At 39.0% G+C, this 11,504-nt stretch overlaps 1 protein-coding gene across 1 annotated transcript; it reads left to right on the top strand.

Moving 5' to 3' along the window:
• The first annotated feature begins 9,952 nt into the window (after positions 1-9,952).
• On the top strand, positions 9,953-10,915 carry LOC108177327 (olfactory receptor 2W1). The gene has a single exon (XM_017344804.4). The coding sequence runs from the start codon at positions 9,953-9,955 to the stop codon at positions 10,913-10,915; it is 963 nt and encodes a 320-aa protein (XP_017200293.3).
• Positions 10,916-11,504: the final 589 nt, after the last annotated feature.

Genomic DNA, 11,504 nt, shown 5'->3' with positions numbered 1-11,504 from the left:
ACTGTTGATGGGCATTTAGGTTGATTCCATGTCTTAGCTATTGTGAATTGAGCTACAATAAACATGGAGGTGCAGACAGCTATTTTATTTGCCAATTTAATTTCTTTGGGTAAATTCCAAGGAGTGGGATGGCTGGGTCATGTGGTAGGGCTATATTCAGGTTTCTGAGGAATCTCCAAACTGTCTACCATAGTGGCTTTACCAGTCTGCATTCCCAAGAACAATGGATTAATGTGCCTTTTGTCCTCACATCCTCACCAGCATTTGTTGTTAGTTGTTTTTTGTATGGAAGCCATTTTTTTTAAACCTTGAATAATTGTACTAATCAGTTCTTTCAAGAAACAAATATAACCGGAATGTAATAGTTTGTATGTATCTATGTCCTTATCTTCTATCTATCTATCTATCTATCCCTCTATCTTTTTTTTAACTTCTTTTTAATGAATATAGATTTCCAAAGTACATCTTATGGACTACATTGGCATCCCCCTACCCCCGATGACTTCCTTCCCACCCACAACCCTCCCCTTTCCCGCTCTCTCTCCCCTTCCATTCCTATCAAGATTCGTTTTCAATTTTCTATATATACAGATCAGTTTAGTATGCATTAAGTAAAGATTTCAACAGTTTGCACCCCCATAGAAACACAAAGTGAAATATACTGTTTGAGTACTCGTTATAGCATTAAATCTCAATGTACAGCACACCAAGGACAGAGATCCTACATGAGGAGTAAGTGCACAGTGACTCCTGTTGTTGACTTTACAAATTGACACTCCTGTTTATGGCATCAGTAATCTCCCTATGCTCCAGTCATGAGTTTCCAAGGCTATGGAAGCCTTTTGAGTTCTCTGACTCTTATCTTGTTTAGACAAGGTCATAGTCAAAGTGAAGGTTCTCTCCTCCCTTCAGAGAAAGGTACCTCCTTCTTTGAAGACCTGTTCTTTCCACTGGGATCTCACTCACAGAGATCTTTCATTTAGGTGTTTTGGTTTTTTTTTTTTTTTGCCAGAGTGTCTTGGCTTTCCAGGCCTGAAATACTCTCATGGGCTTTTCAGCCAGATCCGAATGATTTTAGGGCTGATTCTGAGGCCAGAGTGCTGTTTAGGACATCTGCCATTCTATGAGTCTGCTGTGTATCTTGCTTCCCATGTTGGATCACTCTCCCCTTTATTTATTCTATTGGTTAGTGTTAGCAGGTACTAGACTTGTTTATGTGCTCCCTTTGACTCTTAGCCCTTTCATTATGATCAATTGTGAACTGAAATTGATCACTTGGAATAGTGAGATGGCATTGGTACATGCCACCTTGATGGGATTGAATTGGAATCCCCTGGTATGTTTCTAACTCTACCATTTGGGGCCAGTCAGCTTGAGCATGTCCCAAATTGTACATCTCTTCCCTCTCTTATTCCCACTCTTATGTTTAACAGGGATCACATTTCAGTTAAATTTCAACACTTAAGAATAACTGTGTATTTTTTTTAACTTTTACTTAATGAATATAAATTTCCAAAGTATGACTTATGGATTACAATGGCTTCCCCCCACAACATCCCTCCCACCCACGACCCTCCCCTTGATAATTGTTATATCTTCTTGTTGTATTGATCCCTTAATCATTATGTAGTGTCCCTCTTTGTCTCTCTTAACGGTTTTTGTGGTAAAGTTTATGGTGTCTGATATTAAGATGGCTACGCCCACTCTTTTTTCATTTCTGTTGGCATGGTATATCTTTTTCCAGCCTTTCACTTTCATTCTGTGTGGATCTTTGTTGGAAAGATGTGTTTCTTGTAAGCAGCAAATAGATGGGTTTTGTTCCTTAACCCAATCAGCCAATCGGTGTCTTTTAACTGGACAGTTCAGGCCATTCACGTTCAATGTGACTAATGATAAGTGGTAACTTTGCCCTGCCATTTGCCAAAGATAAGTTCTAATATATGCTTTGAATTCCCTGTGATCTTTTGCTGTGAGGTTTCCTTCCTTTACCTTCTTTCATATTGATGACCGTGTTTCTGTGTTTCTTTGTGCAAGACATCTTTAAGCATCTTTTGCAGGACTGGATGAGTGGCGACAAATTCTTTCAATTTCTGTTTGCTATGAAAAATCTTTATTTCACCTTCATTCACAAATGATAGCTTTGCAGGATATAATATTCTGGGCTGGCAGTTTTTCTCTCTTAGTACCTGGGCTATGTCTCGCCATTCCCTCCTAGCTTGCAGGGTTTCTGATGAGAAGTCAGCTGTGAGTCTGACTGGAGATCCTCTGAGAGTAATCTGACGTTTCTCTCTTGCACATTTTAGGATCTTTTCTTTATGTTTCACTGTGGAGAGTTTAATTACAACGTGTCGTGGTGAGGATCTCTTTTGGTCGTGTTTATTAGGGGTTCTGTGAGCTTCCTGTACTAGTATTTCTCTGTCCTTCTCCAAACCTGGGAAATTTTCTGCTAATATCTCACTAAAAAGGCCTTCTAATCCTTTCTCCCTCTCCATGCCTTCAGGAACTCCTAGAACCCGGATATTGGGTTTTTAATAGTATCCTGAAGATTCCTGACAATATGTTTTAGATTTCTAATTTCCTCTTCTTTTCTTTGGTCTGATTGTATCCTTTCCTGTTCTCTATCTTCTAAGTCCGATATTCTCTCTTCTGCTTCACCCATTCTGTTTTTAAGGCTCGCTAATGTGTTTTGCATTTCATCTATTGAATTCTTCAGTTCATTGTGATTTCTCATCACTATCACATTTCCTGTTCTATTAGTTTCTGCATTTCATTTTGATTCTTCCTTAATATTTGATTTTCACGAGAGAGCTTTTCTATCTTGTCCATTTAGGATTTCTGTAGTTCAAGAATTTGTTTTTGAGAACTTCTTAAGGTTCTTATCAATTTTTTGAGATCTGCTTCTTGCATTTCTTCTATCTCATCATCTTCATAATCTTGAATTGGGGTGTCTTTTTCATTTGGGGGCGTCATGGTGACTTCCTTGTTTTTATTACCTCGGTTTTTGCGTTTGTTATTTGGCATATTGGAGATATTTGGTTTCTTCACTGTGGTGCTTTTTCTTGTTATACTATGACTCTAGATTAAGTGGACTGTCTGTTTTTGATGGAGCCTTAGAGGCTTGAGATGGGTGTGGTCTGAGAGCTCTGTTTGGTGTGCCAAAGGTGACACTCCCTGGTTAGGCGTGGTAGATCTCTCTCTCTTTCTTTCTTTTTTTGATTCAAAAGGGAAGTAATTCTGCACAGCTGAACGAAGTTGGAGGTAGTTAGCAGGCAAATGATATACCCACAGGAGCCAGAGATCGGAAGCTCTTTCCCAAGGACCACACAGGGAATCTGTTCTGCCCTCAGAGTGGGCTCAAATTCTCCTTCAGTCTCCCACTGGGTTGCCAAAGTTACGGAATTGTAGCGTCTCTGGAGAGTGCTCACGTGAATTCCGTGAGTTCTTTCACCCACCGTCTCTTTTTTCACAGTCTCAGTTCAGTAGCACCACAAATTTACTAGGTCCTAATATCCTGTTAATTTGCCCCGCCCAGAGTCAGGTTTTTCTGCTAGGCTCAGGGCCGGTGCAGACCAGAGGTCGCTCTGCTTATGACGTATGTCCAAGATGGTGCCTGCTCTTTGTCTTGCTTGCCCTTGAGAGGTGAGCGGAGAGAGAGAAACCCGTGTCCGTACCAGTCACCTTTTTTTTTTTCTCTCTCTCTCTCTCTTCCAGTTAGCCTGGTGAACTTTTCCCCCCCGGGGGTCATTCCCTCTAGTCTCCTCTCTCCGCTTCCCTGCCAGTGTCTCGGGCTATTGAGGTTCGGCTCACCTCGCATTCCAGCGCTGGTGTGTTGAGTCTGCCGCTGGTGTCCCGAACTGTGGGCTCCCACGCTCTCCACGCAGGTCCACTGTGAATCACGCATTCCGGAAGAGTTTCTTCTGCTGTTTCCTCCCCTACTCTTCCTTGAACCTTCAGTATCTCCACTTTTATTAAACTATCTCTCCCCGGACTATCAGTGTGCTCCCTTCCTATTCTGCCATCTTCTCTCTTGCTCGTGTTGTACTATTTCAATTAACGGAATAACTAGCACTCAACAGTACTTAATATTTTGTGTTTCTGTGTGGGTTCAAACTGTTGAAATCTTTACTTAGTATATACTAAATTGATCTTATGTATATAAAGATAATTGAAAATGAATTTGATGTGTATCAATGGGAGAGGGAGTGGGAGATGGGCCGGCTGGGGGTGGGAGGGAGGTTATGGGGGGAAAAGCCACTATAATCCAAAAGTTGTACTTTGGAAATTCATATTTATTAAATAAAAGTTAAAAAAAGAAAATAAATGTCTTTGCAACATAAAATACCTTGAATTTCTCAAAATCATAATATCCAATAAATGTCTGAATGCTGACTCTGTGGCAACTAGAAGTGCAATATTTTACATATATCAAATGTGTTTAAACCTTATAGTAAAGCTTTAGTTTTGCATTATTTTTAAGATGTATTTATATACTTATTTGACAGGCAGAATAAGACAGAGAGAGACAGACAGAGAGAGAGAGAGGAGTACATCCATCCCCTGGTTCTCTCCCCACATGGCAACAATAGCCAGGGCTGGGCCAGGTTTTAGCCAGGAGCTCAGAATACCATAGGTTTCCCATGTGGGTGGCAGGGGTCCAAGTACTTAGGCCATCGTCCACTGCTTATTCAATACATTAGCAGGACATCAGATCAGTAGCAGAGAAGCTGAGCACCTTAAGTGTGTATTACTATCTCCTAATCTTAAAGGGGTTAAGAAATCTGAAGCACTGGGGCTGGCGCTGTGGTGTAGCAGGTAAGGCTGCCACCTACAGTGCCGGCATGCCATATGGGCACCAATTCTGGTCCCAGCTGCTCCACTTCTGATCCAGCTCTCTACTAAGGCCTGAGAAAGCAGTGGAAGATGGCCTAACACCTTGGGCCCCTGCTCCTGCCTTCATATCAGCACAGCTCCCGCCGTTGCAGCCAATTGGGGAGCAAACCAGCAGATGGAAGACTTCTCTCTCTCTCTCTCTCTCTCTCTCTCTGCATCTCCTCTCTCTGTGTAACTATGACTTTCAATAAATATTTTTTTAAAAAAAGAAACAAATCTGAAGCACTGAAATGTTAAATAACTTTCCCATTTCGCTTATGTGATAAGTGGAACCAAAAGGATTCCAGCACAACAAGTCTGGTTGCAAAACCTATCCATGTGGTCATGACACTGTGCTATATAAATCTCAAACATATATGACTATTATCATATGGAAGGACACATTTAAAATTCTTTTCTTGCTCAGTGATGTGGTGAGAATTCATCCACATTTGAGCATGTCATATGGCAGTCAATTTGTGCTTATGTGTTTTATTGAAGTAATTATTGGTGGTGTGATTAATGACTCACATAATTTTTAATTCCAGGGAGCTGTTATGATTACAAACCAACTCATAAAAATCTTTAAGTACATAATTGTTCCATACTTCAGACCACATATTAGGATCTAGTGTTTTAGCAGTGTCCACCAGACAAAACAGCAAACCTATAGTAGACCCTGAAATATTTGACTCACCCCTCATGGTCACCAAGACAACTGATTAAGAATATAAATATAATTCTGAAGTTACTGCATACGGCTGTGGAGACTGAACATCTCCTTCATAGACAACGGATTTGAACTTCGGTATCACAGACAACAACTAGTGATATCTTATTTCATGTTATCTTCTCAGAGCACATTTATCTCCAGAATTAATATGCATGATATAAATCATAAAGTTAATTTATGGGGCAAACATTTATTGTAACTCTAGTATCAGAAATGCACACTATTTAAGGCCATTTATTTCTTTTTTTTTCCTTCTTTTCTTTTTTTTTAAAGAGGCAAACAAACAGGACGTGTAACTGTTGTCATCCCCTTCTTGGCAGTCACGTGTTCAGGGAGGAGGAGCCCTGTCATGAATCTACCTTAACAACTTCTGAAAAAGCAGCAGTCACAGTGGCACCACAGTGGAAATGGGAGAGCTGCAGCCCTGCAGAGCCAATGCTGCCACAGGGTTTGTTTTCAACGGGGCAGGGTCTGCAGTTGTCGGGAAGTCGAATATCGAGGGACATTCTCTGGATCACAGTAATGGTAACCTTTAATGGTCTCTTAGAAAATAATGTGCCTGAGTTGATAAAACAATTTGAGGGAAGTAAGAGAAGAAGAACTTGCACACAAATGGGCAGAGTCTTCTGATTTTCTTTCCAGTAACTGAGAATAAATTAACATGGTAGATATCTACAGAGAAATCATATTGTTTACCTATAAGATGAGGAAAGACTAAATTCTCCTTTTATGAGAGGAAAACATTAAGCTAGTACTGGATTTGTGGTTTTAGACATTTGGATCCAACAGAAACAAAAGGTAACTAAGCAAATGAAAAGGAAAATGAATGATTAGAGTATTTACTCTTGACAGTTGCAGAGCAAGGAAGGACTTAGGTATCTTTGCTCCATTTCTAAGTCTCATATTGTACACAAGAAATTAGTTCAAAATTTTCTGTGCCAGCTTCATAATGAGAGAGAAGAATGTTCTCCTTCCCTGAATTAATCTGTGGAGGCTGTAGTGATAACGAAAACTGTTAAGGAAATAACAGCTTAGGATGGACTTTCTTTTTAAAAGAATTTTTATTTTTGTTTTCATGTCTTTAACTAAAGCCCCGATTTATTCAGAAGTGAGGCACAATTATACATACCATGTGTCAAGATAAATTATTATTTATTCCCCTGTTCAGATATTATAAAACCTTATTGCCATGAGACAGCTTGCAACACTTTTCAGAGTTATTTCTCTTTTGTCTTACTCATTGGCAGTACTCAGGCCCAAATCATGAATAGCTAATCTCAGGGAATCATGAAACGACTCTCTCAAATCAACTATTTCCATTTTTTTATTGGCGTGCTTTTCATAAATACAACTTTAGGAACATAATAATTCTTCCCGCTGTACCTGCTCTCCCACCATACTCCCACCCCTCTACTTCTTCCCTCTTCTGTTCCCAGTCTTGTTTTCAAACCAACTAATTGACCACTGTATGCTGTTGTTTGGCTAAATGTCTCCACTTTTGAGTCATAGCTACAGTTTTGAATAATTTCTTCATAATAGTCAAGAAACATATTTGAAATGACATGTCAGAAAAAGTTCAAATATATACATTATCTCTATACAGAAAGAAAGAAGAGAGGTAAAAGCTTGAAATTTATTTTTCAATAAAATATTTTCTGTGAGATTTTTGACCACATAAGATGTGATTGCAGACAAAAAGACATATATATGTAATGTATAAGTACATCACTTGATGTGTATGCAGATAAGTATGTATTTACGAAACCATCGCCACAGCTATTCCATAAATCAATCACCAACAAAAGTTTCCTCCTACTCTTTCTATTTGTTATTTTTGAGTGTGTGTGATAAAAAAGCTTAATATAAGGTATACCTTTTTACTGAACTTTTATTTAGTGGTTCACTAAGCCTTTGACTATAATATAAATTAAAAGTACATTCTCAAAAATAATCAATAAAATATTAATTTAAAAAAGGTCAACTCAAGTGCAAAAAAGTTAAGTGTATAAAATAGTCCTGAATGGAAGCTTTCCAGATGCTATTGTAGCTTCAATGCTAAGGAGTCCTCTCTCCAAACTCAGTGATAGAAAATCTGGTGATAGATTGTCGATCCGTTCAATTCTTAGAAGTTTTGGCAACTCTGATTTCTCTGAAGGGAGGAGAGAACCTCCACTTTGACTATGACCGTGTCTAAACAAGATAAGAGTCGGAGAACTCAAGGGGCTTCCATAGCCTTGGAAACTCATGACTGGAGCATAGGGAGATTACTGATGCCATAAACAGGAGTGTCAATTTGTAAAGTCAACAACAGGAGTCACTGTGCACTTACTCCTCATGTAGGATCTCTGTCCTTGGTGTGCTGTACATTGAGGCTTAATGCTATAACGAGTACTCAAACAGTATATTTCACTTTGTGTTTCTATGGGGGTGCAAACGATTGAAATCTTTACTTAATGTACACTAAACTGATCTTCTGTAAAAAAAAAAAAAAAAAGAAATTATCAATTCCCAACTTGACTCTCACTGGGATTAAACATGACAATAGGTCTGATCTGATTTCATCATCATTTAAAAAAATCATCTATTATTTTTCACTTTATGTTTCTGTGTGGGAGCAAACTGTTGAAATCCTTACTTAAGGTATACTAAGCTGATCTTCTGTATATTAAGATAATCGAAAATGAATCTTGATGTGAATGGAAGGGGAGAGGGAGTGGGAAAGGGGAGGGTTGTGGGTGGGAGGGACGGTATGGGGGGGAAGCCATTGTAACCCATGAGTCGTACTTTGGAAATTTATATTCATTAAATAAAAGATAAAAAAAATAAAAAAAAGAAGTTTTGGCAACTCTGAGATATTCATGAAAGTGCAAAGGAATTGGATCTGTATAGCACTACTGAATAATGCTGAGCTTATTAGCCCTTTAAAAAGAGACTAACCTGTTTCATGATTTTTCACCAGACTGAATAAATGTTATTTGTTTCTACATAAATAAAATCACTATCTGTCCCATTCATCTTCAAACTACTACCTACCAATTCAGGTAATTTCACAAAATATCATGCTAACTTTTTAATTAAAACAGTGATGATCAGTAAAAATATGTGGTATTTTTATTATCATTGTTAATAGTATGACTTACCTTTAACTTTTATTGAAAATGATACACTGGGGAAATGCTTTAGGCTCTACAGATGAAGTGAAGAGCAACAGAAATCATGTGTGCCTTCTTGAAATTTACAGAGCGGTGTTGGTAGGGAGGAGGTTAAAGAAACCCTGTTTAAGCAGGAGTCATTTGAAGGTATTCTAGAGAATGAGAAGGAGTTACCAAAAGAATAAGTATACAAAAGAGAAAGATTTTCTAGGGCTTTCAACAGGAATAGATTTGACATGCCAACAGCTGAACTGGCCAGCAGTAAAAATGCTTGAGTGATTTATGAGATGAGAATGAAGCCAAGGCAGAAGCCAAAGCATGCAAGTCCTTTGAAGACACCTCAAAAAATTATGATACCTCTTGAATGTATTTGAAAATGGCTAACAAGTTTTAAGCACATAGCTAATGTGCTTTCAATGAATACATTAACAGTGTAGATGAATACATCTGGGTGCAAGTAGTAAACCCCATTAATAGACTCTCGTAAGGAGATCATAGTTGTTTGGATTAGGATACTGTCGTTGGAAATTTTTAAAAATGAGAGGGTACTTAACATATATTTTTGCATTCAAAATTACTAGTATGGATGATAAAGAAGGAATTGAGGATGAGAGAAAAAAAGGAAAGAATAAATGCCAGTTCTCTTATATAACAAATTGAAAAATCAAAGATGCTGTTAACTAAAGTATAAAAAGAGATTAGCCAAATATTCAAATTTTATGAGTTAATTCATTGACCACCTGAAAGATGTGTTCACTATTTCAAGCTAATGACCTGTGGAAGGAATCATATGGACACACCCTTTTAGAACAAGATCAATGCCAAACTTTCGAATGTGCATGTGGGAAAATTGAGGTCCTTAGTTTAAAAGAAAATTTCCCATGGTCACCTAGATTTTTTTAAATGTAATATTAAATTCATTGCCATAAAATATCTATAATAATTACCGGGTTATTTGGCTTACATTTTTCCATTAGCTTTTCTCAATTATTAACAAAATTTCTCTGCTGTTGATTAACTCTGCATTCCATCAGATTATTTAGACAGTCCATATTGACTAATTATTTCTTCTTCTCTTCCTCTTCTTTCTTCCTCTTCTTCTTCCTCTTCTTCTTCCTCTTTATCTCTGTTTCTCTTTTTCCATCCTCCTCTTTCTCCATCTTCTCTTCCCCCTCTAAAATTTAGGCATCAAAGGATTATGTACCAAGGAAATTACAGTTATTTACATGTTTTTATTCTGCGTGGTTTCTCGGACCATCCCAGACTGGAGAAGATTCTGTCAGGAGTTGTCACCGTCTTCTACTTAACTACACTGCTGGGTAACACAGCCATCATTCTTGCATCTCTCTTGGATTCCCATCTCCATACACCAATGTACTTTTTCCTCAGGAATTTGTCTTTCCTCGATTTATGTTTCACAACTAGCATTGTCCCTCAGATGCTGGTTAACCTGTGGGGACCTGATAAGACCATCAGTTATGTGGGTTGTGTCATTCAACTCTATGTCTATATGTGGTTGGGCTCCATTGAGTGCCTTCTCCTGGCTGTAATGTCCTATGATCGTTTCACAGCTATTTGCAAGCCCTTGCATTACTTGGTAATCATGAACCCACATCTTTGTCTCAAGATGGTTATCACGGTCTGGAGCATTAGTTTGGCCAACTCTGTGGTATTATGTACACTCACCCTGAATTTGCCTAGATGTGGAAACAACCTTCTGGATCATTTCTTGTGTGAGCTGCCAGCTATGGTCAAGATAGCCTGTGTAGACACCACAACAGTGGAAATGTCTGTCTTTGCTTTAGGCATTGTCATTGTACTTACACCACTCTTCCTTATTCTTACATCCTATGGCTACATTGCCAAAGCTGTGCTGAAAATGAAGTCAAAAGCAGGCCAGCGAAAAGCAGTGAACACCTGTGGATCTCATCTCACTGTGGTGTCCATCTTCTATGGTACTATTATCTACATGTACCTGCAGCCAGGTAACAGTGTCTCCAAAGACCAGGGAAAGTTCCTCACCCTCTTTTACACCATCATCACCCCAAGTCTCAATCCCCTCATTTACACATTGAGGAATAAGGACATGAAGGATGCATTGAAGAAGCTGATGAGAGTTCACTATGAATCTACAAAAAAAAAGAGAAACTTGATGGCATAGAAAAATATTAGAGTGACTAAGGCAAGTAAATGTGTTTCCATCCTTAACGTTTACTGAGGCATGTAATTCCTAGGTCAGAAAATTCAATTTCACAATTCTGTACAAACATTTTGTTGATGGAAAAAATAAACTATCCTGCTTAGCTATTTTATGTCTCTAACCATTGGAATGTCTTCATGGAAAAAGGTTACTATGAATTTTCATTCTTTGCTTCATATATAAAACAAAGGGGCCAGCGCCGTGGCTCAGTAGGCTAATCTTCCGCCTTGTGGCGCCGGCACACCGGGGCCTAGTCCCGGTCGGGGCGCCAGATTCTGTCCTGGTTGCCCCTCTTCCAGGCCAGCTCTCTGCTATGGCCCGGGAGTGCGGTTTAGGATGGCCCAAGTGCTTGGGCCCTACACCCACATGGGAGACCAGGATAAGTATCTGGCTCCTGGCTTCGGATCAGCACGATGCGCCAGCAGCAGCGCACCGGCCGCGCCGGCCATTGGAGGGTGAACAAATGGCAAAAGGAAGACCTTTCTCTCCATCTCTCTCTGTTTCTCTCTGTCTCTCACTGTCCACTCTGCCTGTCAAAAATAAAAAAAAA

The sequence above is a fragment of the Oryctolagus cuniculus genome, chromosome 5 (genome assembly GCF_051225735.1).
Source record: "Oryctolagus cuniculus isolate XC-2025 breed Fujian yellow rabbit chromosome 5, ASM5122573v1, whole genome shotgun sequence".
Classification (NCBI taxonomy): domain Eukaryota; kingdom Metazoa; phylum Chordata; class Mammalia; order Lagomorpha; family Leporidae; genus Oryctolagus; species Oryctolagus cuniculus.
This window is presented reverse-complemented; position numbering and strand designations above follow the sequence as displayed.

Excerpts from the sequence above, each read along its gene's own strand:
- LOC108177327 (XM_017344804.4), top strand. The coding sequence starts at position 9,953 with ATGTACCAAGGAAATTACAGTTATTTACATGTTTTTATTCTGCGTGGT.